Source organism: Solenopsis invicta, chromosome 8 (assembly GCF_016802725.1).
Source record: "Solenopsis invicta isolate M01_SB chromosome 8, UNIL_Sinv_3.0, whole genome shotgun sequence".
Classification (NCBI taxonomy): Eukaryota; Metazoa; Arthropoda; class Insecta; order Hymenoptera; family Formicidae; genus Solenopsis; species Solenopsis invicta.
In genome coordinates, this window is record NC_052671.1 from 4,230,566 (window position 1) to 4,251,479 (window position 20,914).

The 20,914-nt window shown below is 29.7% G+C and overlaps 2 protein-coding genes across 2 annotated transcripts; both read left to right on the forward strand.

Annotated features, from left to right (window-relative positions):
- The first annotated feature begins 1,340 nt into the window (after nucleotides 1-1,340).
- On the forward strand, nucleotides 1,341-10,286 carry LOC105206581 (caspase-1). Its single transcript, XM_039452957.1, has 6 exons — nucleotides 1,341-1,739; nucleotides 5,091-5,182; nucleotides 5,718-5,971; nucleotides 6,635-6,813; nucleotides 6,932-7,091; nucleotides 9,166-10,286. The coding sequence occupies exons 1-6, from the start codon at nucleotides 1,704-1,706 to the stop codon at nucleotides 9,435-9,437; spliced, it is 993 nt and encodes a 330-aa protein (XP_039308891.1). The 5' UTR covers nucleotides 1,341-1,703; the 3' UTR covers nucleotides 9,438-10,286.
- A 1,037-nt stretch (nucleotides 10,287-11,323) lies between these two features.
- On the forward strand, nucleotides 11,324-20,465 carry LOC105194248 (caspase-1). The gene is made up of 6 exons (XM_039452958.1): nucleotides 11,324-11,490; nucleotides 14,703-14,824; nucleotides 15,351-15,604; nucleotides 16,238-16,416; nucleotides 16,535-16,694; nucleotides 19,854-20,465. Exons 2-6 carry the CDS (start codon nucleotides 14,754-14,756, stop codon nucleotides 20,114-20,116), a joined length of 927 nt encoding a protein of 308 aa, XP_039308892.1. The 5' UTR covers nucleotides 11,324-11,490; nucleotides 14,703-14,753; the 3' UTR covers nucleotides 20,117-20,465.
- The last annotated feature ends 449 nt before the right edge of the window (nucleotides 20,466-20,914 follow it).

A 20,914-nucleotide genomic window follows, 5' to 3' on the forward strand; every position in this document is an offset into this window, starting at 1 on the left:
TATAGAAATTGAAGTGTTATAGAATATTTTATGATCCTCTCTAATTTTAAACAAATTATTTAATGTTTTATTAGAAAAATTATAGAATTCTTATCACGAAGTGTACGTATATATATATATATATATATATATATATATATATATATATATATATAAGTTTAATTGGAAGATAACTTTCTTAAAACTGTTAAACAAATAGAAGGTATTGGTATAGCCATTTGATCTGTGCAAGATGCACGCATATTAATGCAATATATTATTTTGAGGAAAATTCGAAGATGAGATAAGAATTGCAATATAATGAACAAATTATAGGCGCGTGAAATTGAAATACATATCAATCAAATTTTATCTCGTTTTCCAATTTTCTTTAAAATTATATGTTACATTAATATGCATGTACCTTGCACAAACTTAAAAGCAAATCTGACTTTTTTGTCCGAATTACATTTTCCGTAATAATATTGGAAATACCCGGCTAGAAATGACTTATTGAACCGACGTCGAATCGACGTTAAAATCATCAAAATTATATCATTGTATCAAAATAATTTAACATTGCTCGAAATTTGAGGCTTATTTTGATGTCTGTGCTTTCTATGATATTTTTAAAAGAAACAGATTATTTGTAACATCTAATCAGTAGACTTTTAAACGGGAAAATTATATTTTTGCTGTGAGGACATCGATATTTCATCGTTTCAATATCGATTTGAAGCTATTTTGACTAATTTTTTATATAATCACTTTTATTTATATTATATAGAATATAATATGAATAAAGGATTATATTGTATTCGCAGACACAAATAATGTAAAAACTTCAAGCATTTAATAATTACGTTACAATATTAACTTTTAAGTTAAATCTATGAATGAAGAAACCTCGATCTATATCCCAATGAGCAGACAATACTTTCAATGTTTTTTAAATGTTTTCTTAATAAAAATGTTTTAATCTTTAATTTAATTATTGTATTGTATTGACACATATATTTTTTAGTTGCATTCTTATTTAAAGAAATAACAGAAAAGTTATTCTAGATGCTATTCCGCATTTGTAAAAATTAGTAAACAAAAGAACTATAATTTTATATATATTTATATAAATAATATGGTTTAATTATACATGGTTCATCTTTTAGATAGTATATATTTACCTAATCTATATACACATATCATATACACTCAGTTATATACACATATTAATATCAAGTGTTCACAGATCACGAGGGGGAATTTTTGAGAGAAATAATCTTCTCTAATTGATTTTAAACGATTTTTGAGAGAAAATTTCCGTTTTTTTTTGTGAAAAATGTTTTTTAAAATGTTACAAAAATATTGTTTTGCTTATTGGAATTATGTGGTGTAATAATATAATATTTATACGGATATTTCGAAGAAATTCATAAAAGAATTCGAAACATTGATTAGATTTCAACGTGGATTCTAGTGCCGTTTCGAGCGAACGATCACTCGGTTGGTTACGTAGATTCCACTTGGATGATCCACGTGAAAAGAATGTAGATTCCACAAACCTGTTCTCATCGGGTTACCCCACCTCTTCCACCAAACGGAGTGCTAAGGACAGTTAGGACAGAAGACGCCGGACACTTTTATGTGAATAAAACCTCTGACGACGCGATCAGTGCTCAAAACCAGTGCTCAATAATTGTAGCGGTGTAATCTCTTATTCACGCGAAATGGAATCCGCGATCGACGAGACCGAAGTGCAACAGGTAAGCCGGGCCGAGTATGTCGAAAAGAAAAGAAAAATCAACAAAATCATCTCATTTCTCGCAAATGCAAAGGCAAGAAACTGTTATTGTGACGTTTAGTTTTTGATTTTCCGAGTCGCAGACGGAAAAAGTTTTAATGTTAAAGTTTTAATTAATCAGTTGTTACATTGTTTCGTTTTGTATGGACAAACATAAGGATAATTTTCATATTAAAATGTAAAAATATATCGAGATTAAAGTGCTATAGAACATTTTATGATCTTCTCTAATTGATTTTAAACAAATTATTTGATATTTTATTAGAAAAATTATAGAATTCTTATAAAAAATTGCATATTACGTACATACATACATAAATATATATACATATACATACATACATACATACATATATATATATCATAGCACGCACGCACGCATATCACCCGCATGCATTTGTGTGTGTGTGTGTGTGTGTGTGTGTGTGTGTGTGTGTGTGTGTGTGTGTGTGTGTGTGTGTGTGTGTGTGTGTGTGTGTGTGTGTGTGCGCGTATGTATATTTATTATTAATATGTATGTATGTATGTATATTTATTATTAATATGTAATATGTATGTATATTTATTATTGTTCGAACGTGACATAATTTTAATTGAAAGATAACCCTAATAAAAATTAAAGTAAATAGAAGATATTGGTATAGCCATTTGATCTGTGCAAGATGCATGTATATTAATGCTGTTACATCCGAAGGATTTCACGATTTCCCTTTTCGCATCCATTATATAAATTATGCTAAACAAGCTAAGGGATTGTCTGTAAAATTTACAATACTTATACCCGGAACTCCACGATTTCTCTTTTACAAATAACACTATCACCCGGCTATTATAAGAAAAAAAAATCAAACATTGTTCTCGGAATATATATATAATGGCCACATATTACATCCGGAGCAATAAATAGAAGCAAAAAAAGGAGAAATCGTGCGACGACAAAATTACAAGCAACGATGTTTATTTAATAATTCATATGGACGAACAAAGCCTGGACTCGAAAGAGAAAAAAATCTGCTACTAAAGTCTGGCAACAATCCGAGATAAGATTGAGTCGCGACGCCGGACGGAAACTATAAAACTGTAAAATCAAAATTTACAACCCAGCTTTGTTTGTTCGAACCTATGTTTCATCACGAACGGAAAGATGATTCATATGAAAAGCGAGTCCCAAATAAACGGACGCGGCGATATAAAAAATCGGGACCGAACGTTCCAAGAAGAGAAACCGTGAGATAACGAATCCCTTAAGCGATTGGGTGATGCAACTGCTCGCCCCTCTTAGAGTTAAGAAAAATCGGGAGAAAATGGAAAATTAGCCAACGAGAGATCATCCGAGAAGATGATTGGTGGTGAGCATTGGTGAACTACCCAACGAATAAGCTCAAAATTTCGACAACAAGGAATCTCCAAGGAAAGGGAAAAAGCTCAAAAGGCTTTACCCAATCAAATCCTCATCTCACCCACTAAACTAATCTCACGCCCTTTTCCTAAGCTCTATAAAATACGCAGCTTCGAACGCCTCGAACATTCAAGTTCAAGTCCGCACTCATATCCACGCGTTGCAAGTATCGAAGCTGTGCGCGTTATTTTCAAAATCGTTTTGAACTTAGAATCTGTGCTTAAGAATCACATACATTAAAACTCCGAACAGCCCACCGTTGAAGCATCCCCCAGAGCGGACAGCCTGCGCTGCATCAAGCACTTTTCAACCCGCAGAATTCCATAGTTTCTTCCCTTTCTCTTCTCGTCTAATTAATAAGTACGTTTTTCCTTTTTTTGCTCTTTTTTTTCGGTTTTACTTCAATTTTCTATTCAACTCGCCAGGAATCAATCGCTAATGAGCAATCACAGCCGTTCATGTCCCAGTTCCTTGTTCCCAATATTATTATTTTTATTTCGGATTAATACAGCAATTCTCATTTTAGACAATTCCCGACTTTCCCTCTAAATATTTCTTAAATCTTTATGTAAATGTAAATGTTCTACTTCCGTTCTTAAATCTTAGGTTTTGATTTGATTTAATAGTTAAAATATGAATCTCAACGCATAATTACAATTACCGTAACCGAAATCAATTAATTCCATCTTCTCCTGTGTACATAATAATGCGTATAGCTTAAGTTTTCAAAAAAAAAAAATAATTTGTAATACCTATGTTAATTCAATATATATATAGTTTTTAGATCAATTATTCAAAATGCATCGTTTAGCTTTTTCAATTAAAATAGGTAATTTACACTAACATTAATTCTTAATTATTTGTATTCTTGATAATTAATCATGTACTATCCTGTAATTCTCAATGTTTCCAAACCTCAAAAATAATGTTAACTTCATAGATTTTCCTATCGATATTAAACAATGTATTTTAATTTTAAACTTCTGAATAATCATTATCTAATCGTTTTACATTTTAATTAAGTTAACTGATTACGTACTGCTGTCTTAATTAATAATGATTACCTGTTATATTGTTTTCTTTTTTTTCTACTAAATAACAATAACCGATCATGTATTTATTTGCTAATTTTCTTGAACAACTTGAACCTTTATGTATGTAAATTTCAAGTATCAGAATATATGTTAAATTTTAGTTAAAAAGAAGCTCCAATGTAAAATTTTATTTCATCAACCCATCTCATACTTACACACTAACCTCCCGACTCGAAAAGATTGCACTCGGTCCGATCCCGAGTTATAGAGATTAAATTCTCTGACTCAAATTAGGACCAACGATCACACGATTCTGAAAGGGCGTTAAAGCGTGTCATTACACGTTGACGCATAATTTGGGAATCATCAAAAGTGCGTTCGGCTCGTGCCGCACATACCACTAATGCGGTCACGAGAATAAAAGAGTTTTTGTTGCATCCTTCCCTGCCTTCCTCAAGTCCCAGGCATCTTTTGAGAGATAGCCTCCTTTTTCCTTAAGGCTGGATGTAACAATGCAATATGTTATTTCGAGGAAAATTGGAGACGAGATAAGAATTGTAATATAATGATCGAAGGCGCGTAAAATCGAAAAACATATCAATCAAAATTTATCTCATCTTTCAATTTTTTTCAAAATTATATGTTGCATTAATATGCATGCACCTTGCACATACCTAAAGGCAAAATTGATTTTTTTGTCTAAATTAAATCTTTCGTAATAATATTGGAAATAGTATTTGATTTTATACAAATTTTTTAAAGTACAATTAAAACTTATTTTTAATTTACTTTACACATTTTTCTGGCAATTAATACCAAATTACAAATTGTAGAATTTGATTCTCTTCCGATGCAAATAAAGATCCGTTTATTTTTTCAGACATCATTGCAGCAAAATAAACCTGAAATGAATACGGATTTGCATACAACTGCAAAAGCATCCCAATCTGATGCTTCACCATTTCTACCTAAGTAAGCCGGAGATAATAACGATTTGATAAAGTAAAATATTATTAACACAAACATTGGTTTTGAAGTTATGCGCGCAATCCAACTGACTGTGATAACATTAAATGTTGAAATAATTACAGAAAGTGCAATTAAATATAAAAATTAACGTTATCTCACAAATCATTAACATAATGCCAATTTTATTGGTATTATTTTTTTCATTTATTTATTTTTTTTATAAATTATTACAATCACATTATGATTTGACATTCTCTTGAAAATTTATTTGTACATGTGTAGTGCGATATTGATGCAATAGTATGTAATGATGGATTGATATTTTGTAAATCATACGTATGTGTTGTATATTGCAAGTGTGTAAGGTGTTGTTCTTAATTTCATTAATATTACTAGTTATAATTGTTTATAGTCATTAAATTCTTGAGTTTCATTCATTATCATACAAAGATAAATTGTAAATAAAAGTTAATTTTATTATTTAAATTTAAAAATTGACATCATTTAATTATGCCAATTTTTGTATATTATTATTCAGGTTGGAGCAAGAATGTTTACCCACTGCAGCTATGCCAGTACATAAAGATGCAAACTGCTATAATATGAATCACAAAAATCGTGGCAAATGCATAATCTTCAATCATGAGAAATTTGATTCACCCAAGTTTCCTGAACGAGAAGGTTCGGCAATAGACGCGTCAAGACTAGAAACAACTTTTCAGTATCTCAACTTTGACGTTAAAATACATACAGATTTGACAAAAAATCAAATTACGGATGTTATTGAAGAAGGTAAAGACAATATCTGTCACATTTCGTATGATTTACTTATCTCTTCTTCTTCGCGTGCCATACGCTTGTCGGCACGTAGGCAATCTTTTGTGCATATATCCGTAAATATATGGAATCAGTTTTAATGCTGATTTTGATTTATTAGAAGAGATTTTTCTAAAAAATTTCAGGATTTCTGAAAAAATACCTAAAATTCAGATTTTATTATTTTTTTTTTTTTAGAAACCATATAAAAGAAAAATTTTAGAAATTTTAAAAGATATTTGAGACTCGTATAAAGTACCAAAACTAAGTAGGCTTTGGATTGAATTTAATTAATTAATTTTATTTAATCTATTTAACAGAGAATAAAATATATGCATTAAATTTATTTATTTAAAAAATCAATAAAATTAATTAAGTATCTTATTCAGCCCAACTTTGAATAAAGACTAGAAAAAATATAGTTATTCTCAGCATGTCTAAGAAAAAATTTGTATACAAAATCTGAGAAATTTTCTAAAAATTTTTAAAGTTATATATAAGAAAAATTTTAAAGTTATATATAAGTAAAATTCTAAAATTTATAATCTATATAGAAATTCCGAAAAATATTATGGAATTTTAAGAAAAATCGTCTGAGTAATTAAATTTCAATATTCAATTGGTATATATCTATTATAGTAAGTCAACTAGATCATACGGATAATGATTGTCTTTGTATCATCGTTCTAACTCACGGATTGGACGACGACAGACTAGTCGCAAAGGATACCGAATACAAATTTGATGAGCTTTGGAAGCCTTTCACTGCCGATAAATGTGTTACACTTGCGGGCAAACCTAAGCTATTCTTCATCCAGGTAAAACTATGAACATTTTCCAGTCTCGTTATATTTTTTAATTATCGACATATACCGATTTATTTTTACTTGACTCTATTTTATCCGGCTTGTTTATTTAGTCTGATTTTTTGTTTAGGCTTGCAGAGGTAAAAAAGCCGATAGAGGCGTTTTATTGAAGAATTGCATGGTAGTCGCAGTGCAACAAAGCGGACGATTGCCATTCCAAAAGGATACAGTACTTTGTTATGCTATTCCAACTCACGCAGATTTTTTGTTAGCTCAAAGCACAGTCCAAGGTAAATGCCAGTTATTTATTTTAATATGTCCTATAGAACATATATATTTATATAGGGTAAAGTGAAATAAATCGGACTTATTTGCAGTTTTTGCTCTTTATAAGGCGCAAATAAAATCCGATTATAGAATCAAAGATGCTATTGGAAAGATAATTTAATTCCTTTCATTTTTACTTAAGACCATTTTGACGTTATTTGTGTTGTTCCAAATACCTCTATTTTTGTCGATTTGTAAATAAAATTTTAAATTATTTTAATGTTTTTTTAGCATTAAGTAAAAACGAGCAATTTAAATCCTGAAAATAAAAATTAAAAAAAAATTGACAGTTCATATAATTAGAATTAAAATCAATAAAATTCAATTATTCCGAGTTTGATGACTCATAAAATTTTATTAATTTAACATTTCTAAATCTAATAACATGCCAATCTGCCGTGCTACGACTAAAACATAGAAAATGTATTGCAATTCCGATGTAGAGGTCTGATTTAGACTCGAGTTTTTTCGAATTTTGAAACAAATTTTACAACAAATCGCAGAAGTAATCCCAAAATGTTTAACGTTTTTTAATTCTAGACTCATTTATTATCTTAAATTATTATTAAAAATTTTGACATCTTGTACCCAATGATTTACAAGAATTTTCTATTTCTTTTTAAATTTTTGTATTATGACTGTAAATACATAGTCATGTCTGTCCTATTTGAATGTTATGACAGAGTACTGTCAAATTGCTTCCACGTATTCGGTTTCTTATAAGGACTTTACATTATAATGCAAATCTGTTTAACCGTATTTGTTTAAATTAAAAAAGTCTTATTTGGAACACAATCTGATTTATCACCTCCCTTACCCCTTCCCTACACACACATACACACACGCGCGCGCGCGCGCACGCACGCACGCACGCACGCCGCACGCACGCACGCACGCACGCACGCACGCACGCACGCACGCACGCACGCACGCACGCACGTACACACGCACGCACGCACGCACGCACGCGCGCACGCACGCACGCACGCACGCGCGCGCACACACACACACACACACACACACACACACACGTATGTATATATCCTTTCTTATTTATTATAAAAATATATATATTTATTATGTAAATACATAAAATGTAGGCTATATTTTTCCGGCATATTATAATGAGAGTAAATATTATTATAATAAGAATAAAAAATAATAATAAAGACTAATATGGCGATGTACAAAAACACAGAATATTTTTGAAGTCCTACTTAAATTAGAATAGATAAAAAAATCAACAACGCACACATATATACTTCCATAAATTCTTTTTAAATTATAATTATCAAAGTTAAATATAAACATAAATATCTTTTTTGCTTTAAATCAAATTAATTATTTATAAATAAGTTATTTTTTATTAGTTTTTATATTAATTTCAACGTTATTAATTGAAATATTATAACCTAATTATTATATATAATTAAATTTGTTGGAATCCAACATAATATTGTGAAGCTTTATTGTACTAAAGAAAAAGATTTATATCTATATTATAGAATTTATTAAGCTGTGAAATTTATTATCATTTTAAGAATAATTCAATTTTTTAATAATTCTAGATTTGTAAAATTCGGCTTTGCTAAAGGAAAAGACTTTTAATATACGTAAAAGAAATTATTATTGTAAAATACGAACGTTTCTTGTCTTTCAAATCTAAATCACCACTTTTGAATTTTCGGTACCAATACTCACACGTTTTAACTGTTAAAGCATACGCAGAATAAGTTTCTGAAATAAATCGGTGAACTTCGTCAGCCATTTTCTTAAAATTAAAGCACAGTAAAGTAATAGACGAAAATGATATTTATCACGCTCCATTTTCAATTGCACTAAAAAGTGTGGTTATATTTACCAATGCACTGAATATGTATCAAATTGTTTATAGAAATGCCCAAGCTTTGAATTGACGTTCAAAATATCTCTAATAGATTTATAGTTATAGCTATTACCTCAAAACTAACCGAAACATCTAATATAAATGAATATTAAGAAATTCAATTCTTTGTTTCATAAATTTTCTATTTCAAGGTTTCTCTGCCTGGAGGGATCCATTAAAAGGCACATGGTACATACAATGCTTATGCGACGTTTTGGATGAATATGGAACAGAGATGGATTTAATGAGCATGCTGACTATAACAGCGCGAAAGGTTGCTACGGACTTTGCTTCCGTTCATGTCGATGATGATTTGCATAACAAGAAGCAGATACCATCAGTGACGTCAATGCTAACTAGATTGGTTTACTTCCCACAAAAATCAGTGACTAACTCGGGAAAAAGTTACTGTAGGCTTTTGTAGTGGTTTCGTGTAAAGGAACGGACAATCTTTATGTATTCAATAGATTTATTTAACACTACTGAAATGAACAAATAAACGTGAGGACTTATTATTATAAACAGGAGATAATGATTAGGAAAAATAACTGAATGTAACTTGAAAGGACTCAATGCAAACAACGGACATATTTTATCTTTAGCTCTCTAGCTAACTGCCTCTCTTGGATAGATCCACGCTGATAATCGAGCATCGATTATTGACATCGATCAGTATATACTGCAGTATCAACTGCAAATATTACTAGATATCCTAAGGGCCACTCGCACCAACGCCGATTAACTTAATCGCCAATTAACTTAAATTTTTCTATCGGAATTAACCAATCGCATTTGTCGTTAAGTAAAATTGACCAATCACGGTTGATACTTAATCGGCGATTAGTTAATCGGCGTTGGTGCAAGTGGCCCTAACAGTAAACAAATAACAGAGATCTTCTATTAGATGTCTATTAGATGTCATCGACATCAAATTGATTTGTTATATTCTCCCTTGAAGATGAGCACAAATTCATTTTGGATTACAAACTGCAAAACATTTTCTAAAATTAGGAAATGTAAATTTTGGTGTACGCGGATAACATTGCACTAATGACAAATAATGGCAAAGCATTGTTAGATATAATAGGAACTTTTAAGAAATTTTTGAAATATAGGAAAATTTGAAGTTATGCACAGACAAAACTATAATAAGATGCTGGTATTCAATTGGAAAGAAAAAGAAAGCAAAGGAAAGTGGACTTCAAATTCCAAAAAAGACAGCGTGTTAAAATGTACAGAAAAAAATATAATTTTGTTTTAAGAATGTATGGTATACTTACTTTTGAAATGTTAAATATATATTGAAATCTAATTTTTAATAAAGAAAATACATTTCTATATAAAAAAACTTTACCTATTTTTTATTTCATGTAAACTTAATATAAATTTAAATTTATAAATAAATTATTAAATGTGTTTGATAATTATTGTGCATAAAATATTCGTAAACTTTATAATTATTACATTTAAAAGTTACATTCCCAATACAATATTCTTTCTAAATTTTTTGGAGTAGAATCCCATTCTAAAGAGCGAAAATCCTGCCAGTCTTGATAAAGAGTGGCTGGATTTTCACTCATTTAGAGTGGAATTCCACTTTTTTAGATGAAATTTCACTCCAAAGAATTTAGAGGGTTGAATTAAATAATATTATTTACTTCTACATATAATATTCATTTATTATCAGGACTGGATGACATATATGACCATTTTTATTAATATTACTCGTTTATAGGGTACACTTTCTAAGTAGAAATTAAACATTGTAACATGTTAATAAAATTGTAAAAAGTCTATAACAATTGGGATTTTAACTCTTGTCCAATATGGCCGCCTCAATAAGGTTATTATTTCACGTCTGTGTTCACACTACACTCTCATATTTGAGTGTGTAGTGCGAACATAGACGTGGAAAATCCTTATTAAGGCGGCTATATTGGACAAAAGTTAAAATCCCAATAATGCAAAACTCATACATATGTATTATAGCATGTAAAATTTATATATGAATAAAATCCTGTTCCAAACTCTTTTTTTATAAGTCGTAAATTATCATCCTACTATGGTTACCGTGGGAATTTTTCAAAAGTTCTCGATTATTACGTATTGCTTCCACACAAATATCCTGCGATGCGACAAGGAATCTGCGGTTTTATCAACAAACGCAAAACGTATTTTTTTACTGACCGCTCGCGACAATGCAATAGCAATTAAACGTGATAAGGACTGATAAGTTGGCTGTTGGATAGTGTCAGTGCGGTTATCATATGATATCTGAAATTTTTCGAGATTTACCCTTTCTATAAAACGGAGTGCTAGTGACAGTTAAGACAGAAGTCGCCGGACACCTGTTTGTAAATAAAACCTCTGTCGACGAGATTATTCAAAAGTATTCAAAACCAGTGCTCAGTCATCTCAGCGGTGTAATCTTTTTTCCACGCGAAATAGAAACGGCGATTGACGAGGCCGAAGTGCAGGTAAGTCGAGTGCGTCGAAAAGAGAAGCAAGGTCAGAAAAATCAACAAAATCATCTTGTTTATCATAAATGCGAAGGGATGAAATTGTTATTGTAACGCCAAGTTTTCGATTTTCCGAGACGCAGACGGAAAAAGTTTTAATGCTCGGTTAAAGTTTTAGGCTCGGTTTTTCATTATCTGATTAACTGATGGTTAAATTTATGATGTTTCATCTAATGGGTTTCATCTATGATAATGTTATAGGTGAAGCTTATTGGTTAAAACTTCAAGTTAAATTTAACCATAAGTTAAGTAATAGATAATGAAAAATTGGGCCTTAATCAGTTGTTATATTGTTTTGTTTTGTATAGACAAACATAAGAATAATTCTCATATTAAAATCCAAAAATTTATATAGATTGAAATGTTATAGAATAGTTTATGATCTTTTATAATTGATTTTAAACAAATTATTTGATATTTTTTTAGAAATATTATAGAATTCTCATCAAGAATTGTACACACACACACACACACACACACACACACACACACACACACACACACACACACACACACACACACACACACACACACACATATGCACGCACATACAATAGTTGATAAGAATCTTATAATTTTTATATATATTGTGTATTATATGGTTCAAACGTGATATAAGTTTAATTGAAAGATAACTCTTTAATGAAAATTGAAGTAAATATAAGGTATTGGTATAGTCATTTGATCTGTGCAAGATGCACGCATATTAATGCAATATGTTATTTTGAGGAAAATTGGAGACAAGATAAGGATTGTAATATAATGATCGAATTATAGGCGCATGAAATCGAAATACATACCCATACAGCACAGAAAATTGCAGCAACATTGCAGCAATGTTGCAATGTTGCAGATTGCAATGCAATATTACGAAGACATTGCGGAAACATAAATTAACAATATGTCTGCTACATCTTATGGCATATGCCAGTAATATTCCGGAAATATTGCAATGTCATAATTTTTTAATAAGGTAATGGGCCAATAAAGAGCCAAAGCAGAATATTTGCGTATAATAGTATATTAATTTAACTCATCCATAATTATTTATCCGCATTTAGCAAACTAAGGTCGGGCGACGTTACTAAATTTTCCGCTGAATCTCTACATTCCCTAACAGCACAACTGTCCATATGTCGACTCATCCAAGTCAGGCTTTCAGAGTTGACTGTAAATCGACTTTGCATAGACGTCTGCAGATATTCTTCAAATGTTGACTCTAAGATGTCTAGAAAAAGGCATGCGGTCCCGTGGTGCTGTATGCATCATACTTTTATTGAGAAACATAAATATTCATATCAATAGATGAAATAGGTCCATACATGAAGAAACTTCGATCTACATCCAATAAACAAACAATATTTTTTAATTGTTTTTTTAATAAAAATTTTTTTATTTATTTAATTATTGTATTATATTGATACATATTTTTTAATTGCATTCTTATTTAAACAAATAACAGAAGTTATTTCAGATGCTATTCTGCATTTGCAAAATTAGTAAAAAAAAACTATAATTTTATATTTATTTATATAAATACTGTGCTTTAATTATACACATTTCATTTTTTCAATAACGTATATTGACCTGATCTACCAGCTATACAGGGTGTCCCATTTTTAATAATCCAGCCAAATATCTCAAAAACTAAACCTAGTAGACAAAAATATTTTAGACAAAAGTTGTATGATTTCGAGAGGGACATAAGATGGTGTCATTAATTTGACCTTGAATAGTTGTTTGAAGGTCACGTGAACGTTACCTTCAATTTTTTTAATGAAACTGCCTATTTTTTATTCTATATTCTTGCAGCTTATCTCGAGGCATTTCCAAAACACTACAAGAAAGTTTATTTTCGTTGAATACTTTCCGAGTTGTGAGGCTTGAAAGCTACGGTGTACTGTAACTTTCAAGAGTCACAACTCGGAAAGTACTTAACAAAAATAAATTTTCTTGTAGTGTTTTGAAAAAGTTTCAAAATAAGCTACAAGAATATGCAATAAAAGATACAATATTGGAGTATCGGTAGTTTTCTAATTAAAGGGTACTTCTCTAACATTCAATATTTTTTATTGCATTTTTTTGCAGCTTATTAGGAGACTTTTCAAAACACTACAAGAAGGTTTATTTTCGTTGAGTACTTTCCGAGTTGTGACGCTTGAAAGTTACAATACACCGTAGCATTCAAGCCTCACAACTCGAAAAGTACTCAACGAAAATAAACTTTCTTGTAGTGTTTGGGAAAGGTTTTAAGATAAGATACAAGAATATACAATAAAAAATAGACAATTCCATTAAAAAAATTGAAGGTGACCTTTACGTGACCTTCAAGCAACTATTCAAGGTCAAATTAATGACACCATCTTATGTCCCCCTCAAAATCATATAACTTTTGTCTCAAACATTTTTGTCTACTAGATTTAGTTTTTGAGATATTTGGCTAGATCATTTAAAATGGAACACCCTGTATACACATATCAGCATAAAGTGTTCACAGGTCATCATGAGGGATCAGTTCGCAGCGATCACGGAGGTCAAGCAACGTTCACCGGAGTCGCGACTTGGACGGGGTGACCGCTTGGAAATTTCCTAAAAAAAATTCCCAAGATTTTTTTTGCGAAAAATGTTTTTTAATATATTACAAACATATTGTTTTGTTCATTAAAATTATATGGTGTAATAATATTTATGTGAATATTTTGGAAAAATTCATAACATTGCAATGTTGCTGGGATGTTTTAATGCGATATTTCAAAAAGCGGACATTTTAATGTTGTTGCAATCTTCCAGTAATGTTGCAGTAATGTTTCGCAATCAATATGCAATATAACAATGTTTCAATGAAATCATTCTGTAACGTTCCTGCAATCTCTCTGTGCTGTATGGCTATCAATCAAATTTTATCTCGTTTTAAAATTTTCTTTAAAATTATATGTTGCATTAATATGCATGTACCTTACACATACAAAGGCGAATTTGACCTTTTTATCTGAATTAAATCTTCCGTAATAATATTGGAAATAGCAGTTCATTTTATACAAATTTTTTAAAGTACAATTAAAACTCATTTTAAATTTACTTCATACATTTTTCTGTCATTTAATACAAAATTACAAATTGTAAAATTTAATTCTCTTCCGATGCAAATAAAGATCCGTTTATTTTTTCAGACATCGGTTGCACATTGCAGCTTTGCTACATTGCAGCAAAATAAACCTGAAATGAATATGGATTTGTATGCAACTGCAGAAGCATCCCAATCCGATGCTTTACCATTTCCAGTTTTACTTGAGTAAGCCGGAGATAATAACTATTCGATAAAGTAAAATATTATTAACACAGACATCGGTTCTGAAGTTTATGCGCGCAATCCAACTGACTGTAATAATATTAAATAGAGAAATAATTACAAAAAGTGCAATTAAATATAAAAATTAACGTTATCTCACAAATCATTAACATAATGCCAACGTTATTGGTATTATCCGTTTCATTTATTTTTTTAATAAATTAGTACAATCACATTATGACATTCTCTTGAAAATTTATTTGTATATGTGTAGTGCGATATTGATGCAATAGTATGTAATGACGGATTGATATTTTGTAAATCATACGTATGTAAATCGCAAGTGTGTAAGTTGTTGTTCTTAATTTCATTAATATTACTAATTATAATTGTTTTATAGTCACTAAATTCTTGAGTTTCATTCATTATTATTTGAACATAAATTTTGAATAAAAGTCAATTTTATTATTTAAATTAAAAAATTGACATCATTTAATTATGTCTTACCTTCTTGTATATTCTTATTCAGGCCGGATCAAGAATATTTACCCACTGCAGCTATGCCAGTAGGTAAAGATGAGAACTACTATAATATGGATCACAAAAATCGTGGCAAATGCATAATCTTCAATCATGAGGAATTTGTTTCACCCAAGTTCCCTGAACGAGAGGGTTCGGCATACGACACGTTAAGACTACGAACAACTTTTCAGTATCTCGACTTTGACGTTAAAATACATACAGATTTGACAAAAAATCAAATTACGGATGTTATTGAAGAAGGTAAAGACAATATCTGTCACATTTTGTATTATTTGTCTCTTCTTCTTCGCGTGCCATATGCTTGTCGGCACGTAGGCAATCTTTTGTGCATATATCCGTAAATATATGGAATCAGTTTTAATGCTGGTTTTGACCTATTAGAAGAGATTTTCTTAAAAAATTTCAGGATTTCTGAAAAAATACCTAAAATTCAGATTTTATTATTTTTTTTTTTAGAAACCATATAATAAAAGAAAAATTTTAGAAATCTTAAAAGATATTTGAGAACTCGTATAAAGTACCAAAACTAAGCTAAGGATTGAATTTAATTAATTAATTTTATTTAATCTATTTAATAGAGAATAGAATATATGTATTTAAAATTTATTTAAAAAATTAATAAAATTAATTGTCTTATTCAGCCCAACTTTATATAAAGAATTTAAAAAAAGATATAGTTTTTCTCAGCATGTCTAAAAAAAGTTCCAATTTATATACAAAATCGGAGAAATTTTTAAAGTTATATATAAGAGAAACTTTGTAAAATTCTAAAATTTATAATTTACATAAAGATTCTGAAAAAATTATAGAATTAAAAAATAAATCATCAGAGTAATTAAATTTTAATATTCAATTGTTATGTACCTATTATAGTGAGACAGTTAGATCATACGGATAATGATTGTCTTTGTATCATCGTTCTAACTCACGGATTAGACGACGACATGCTAGTTGCGAAGGATAAAAAATACAAATCCGATATGCTTTGGAAGCCTTTCACTGCCGATAAATGTGTTACACTTGCGGGAAAACCTAAATTATTCTTCATCCAGGTAAAACTGCGAACATTTTCCAGTCTCGTTCTATTTTTAAGTTATTGACGTATCCCGATTCATTTCCACTTGACTTTATTTTATCCGGCTTGTTAATCTAGTCTGATTTTTCGTTTAGGCTTGCAGAGGTAATAAACTCGACCGCGGCATTATGCTGCAGTCTCTCAGTACGCCCATGGTACAAATGGAATCAGAACAATTCCTACAAACTGATACAGTACTTTGTTATTCTATTCCAACTCATGCAGATTTTCTGATAGCTTATAGCACAGTCCAAGGTAAATGCCAATTATTTATTTTAATATTTTCTATAGAACATATTATATTTATATAGGGGAGAGTGGAATAAATCGGATCTATTTGCAGTTTCGGCTCTTTATAAGGCGCAAATAAAATCCAATTATAAAACTGAAGATGCCATTAGAAAGATAATTTAATTCCTTTCATTTTTGCTTAAGATCATTTTGACGTAATTTGTGTTGTTCTAAATACCTCTATTTGTGTCAATTTATAGATAAAATTTTAAAATATTTTAATATATTTTTTTTTAGTATTGAGTAAAAACGAGCAATTTAAATCCCAAAAATAAAAATTAAAAAAAATTAACAGTTTATATAATTAGAATTAAAATCAATAAAATTCAATTATTCCGAGTCTGATGACTCGTAATATTTAACTGATTTAACATTTTTATCTAATAACATGCCGATCTGTCGTGCTACGACTAAAACATAAAAAATGTATTGCAGTTTCAATGTAGAAGTCCGATTTGGACTCGAGTTTTTTCGAATTTTGGAATAAATTTTATAACAAATCGCAAAAGTAATCCCAAAATGTTTAACGTTTTTTAATTCTAGACTCATTTATTATTTTAAATTATTTTTAAAAGTTTTGACATCTTATACCCAATGATTTACAAGGATTTTCTATCTTTTTTTAATTTTCGCATCATGACTGTAAATACATAGTCATATCTATTCTATTTGAATGTTATGTCAGAGTACTGTCAAATTGTTTCCACCCGTTCGGTTTCTTATAAAGACTTTACATTATAATGCAAATCTGTTTAATCGTATTCGTTTAAATTAAAAAGGTCCTATTTGGAAGACGATCCGATTTACCATCTTCTTTGAGTGGCCCCTCCCCTACACACACGCACGCACGCACGTGCACGCACACACGCACGCAGCGCGCGCGCGCGCACACACACACACACACACACACACACACATATTCTTTCATTAATTATTATATAAATAAATATATATATATATATATATATATATTCTTTTATATTTATTATGTAAATACATGAAATATAGGCTATATTTTCCCGAAAATTATAATTAATAAAAAAAATTAATAAAAAATATTTAATAATAAAGACTGATATGACAATACACAAAAACGCAGAATATTTTTGAAGTCCTACTTAAATTAGAATAGATAGAAAAAATCGACAACGCATACATACTTCCAAAAATTCTTTTTAAATTATAACTATCAAAGTTAAATATAAACATAAATATCAATATTTTTTTTGCTTTAAATCAAATTAATTATTTATAAATAATTTATTTTTTATTAGCTTTTATATTAATTACAGCGTTATTAATTTAAATATTATAACCTAATCGTTGTATATAATTAAATTTGTTGGAACCCAACATAATTTTGTGAAGCTTTACTGTACTGAAGAAAAAGATTTATATCTATATTATAGAATTTATTAAGCTGTAAAGTTTATTATTATTTTCCAGATTAATTCAATTTTACATAATTCTAGATTTGTAAAATTCGGTTTTGCTAAAGGAAAAGACTTTTAATATGCGTAAAAGAAATTATCACTGTAAAATACGAACGTTTCTTGTCTTTCAAATCTAAATCACCACTTTTGAATTTTCGATTCCAATACTCACACGTTTTAACTGATAGAGCATACGCAGAATAAGCTTCTGATATAAATCGGCTTCGTCAGCCGTTTTCTTCAAATTAAGGGGTAACGCCACCTTTGAGGCCCTAAAATGAGACCTAAGTTTGGGAATTTATTGTCGGCAAATGAATAACTTTATATAAAAAAAGATTAGAGGGCTTTATTGTACATATATTGACGAGTAAAAAAATATTTTTTAATTTTTTTTCATGCACAAAATGGCGGCGTACTGGCCCATTTACGAAATCGTCTTTTCTTAAAGATGAATTTTTGCGTGCAAGTTTTCTGCGACATGGTTTATGTTGGAACCAAATAAAAAAAATCTGCATTATCTACATATTCAAAACTAAGGAAGTACGTAGGGATTTTTTAAAATATTAATTTTTATCAAAATGGCAGCTATTTATAGAAAAAAGTGCATTTTTCACTCAAAAATTTGTTTAAAAAATGCTGATTACAAAAAGAGTTTTCAACATTTCGCAAAAGGCCTACGTACTTCCCTGTAGAATAATTACAAGAAGATTGTGTTAAAATTTTAAGTCAATTGGATAAAAATTGTAAAAGTGACGTTGCACGCAAATTTGAAAAACTGTGTTTTAAGAAAAACGCGTTTAAAGTTTTAGTAACTGATTTTTTGTGTATAAAGTTGAAAATTTTTAATTTATCTCTAATCTGCGATGTCTGCCCCATAAAACTGTCCTTCCACGAGTTCAGCAGCCTCATTATATTCTTTTCTTGTTGCTAATAATGATATTCTGGTCTCTTTTGCTTCTTGGGTGAGACTGCTCTCGGCAAGTACGACGCGCCGCGCATCCAATTTTTGGCAATAATAATGACAAGTAGTGCCCACCATGAGGTTTTAGACTTGCAAAATTTTCATTAGACTGTTATAGCCATTGTTATAATAACAAACAGCCAAGTTTGTTGCATAAACACAGAAACCGACGCTTCCAAAACTATTTACCAATATAAACAAGTAATAACATTTATATTATGTTAGTCAAAGGTCTCTTTTTGGTACATAAATAAGGCCCAAATACCTACGAAGCATAGAGAAGACGGGGCCGCTCCAAATCGCTTGCAACTGCTCGGTAGGCGCATAGAGACGATTCATTTAATCAGCTCAAACACTATAATACAGTTTGAATTTTGTTCTAAAACTACTTACAGCATATTTTTATAAGTATAAACTAATGATTTAAGCAAAAAGAAATCAATTTTTTTAAATCTCAAAAGTGGTGTTACCCTTTAAAGCAGTAGAATAATAGATGACGAAAATTATATTTATCACGCTCCATTTTCAATTGCACTAAAAAGTGTGGTTATATTTACCAATGCACTGAATATGTGTCAAATTGTTAATAGAAATGCCCTTTGAATTGACGTTCAAAATATCTCTAATAGATTTACAGTTATAGCTATTACCTCAAAACTAACAGGAACACCTAATATAAATGAATATTAAGAAATTCAATTCTCTGTTACATAAATTTTCTATTTAAAGATTTCGCTGCCTTCAAGAATCCATCAAGCGGCTCATGGTACATGCAATCCTTATGCGACGTTTTGCTTGAACATGGAACAACGATGGATTTGATGAACATGCTAACTATAACAGCGCGAAAGGTTGCTACGGAATATGCTTCCGTTCATGTCGATGATAAATTGCGTAACAAGAAGCAGATACCATCAGTGACGTCGATGCTAATCAGATTGGTTTACTTCCCAAAAAAATCAGTGACAGACTCAGGAAAAAATAACAAATAACAGACGTCTTCTATTGGATGCCATCGGCATCAATTCGATTTATTATATTCTCCCTTGAAGATGAGCACAAATTCATTTTGGAGTACAAACTGCAAAACATTTTCTGGAATTAGGATATGGATTTTGACGTATGCGGATGACATTGCACTAATGACAAATAATGAAGAAGCGATATTAGATATGATAGAAACTTTTAAGAAATTTTTGAAAGATAGGAAAATTTGAAGTTATGCGCAGACGAAACTAAGATGCTGGTATTTAATAGAAAAGAAAAAGGAAGGAAAGAAAAGTGGACTTAAAATTCTAAAAAAGACAGCTCCTAAAAATATACCGACAACAATATAATTTTGTTTTAAGAATATATCTTTATTTTCGAAATGTTAAATGTATATTAAAATTTAATTTTTAATGGAAAAAATATACTTGTATAACTTAAAACTATACCTACTTTTTATTTCATATAAATTTAATATAAATTTAAATTTACAAATAAAATATTAAATTTATTTGATAATTATTTTGAGTAATCTAATTTTAAAAACTTATAAATTTTTAAATAAATATGAATAATGCTTTTCAAAATTAACTTTTAATTTAAATTAATTTAATCTTAACGTAACTTTTAACTAGTTGGTTTTTGTTTATATAGCTTTTAACATAACTAAATTAATTTTAAGCCATTAATTTTAATTTATTTTAGTTAAAAAAGTATATTAACTGACCCAACCTTGTTGAAATATATTGAAATAAAATTATATAGCATTATATGTTTACAGCATTCGATATTTATGCATCCGC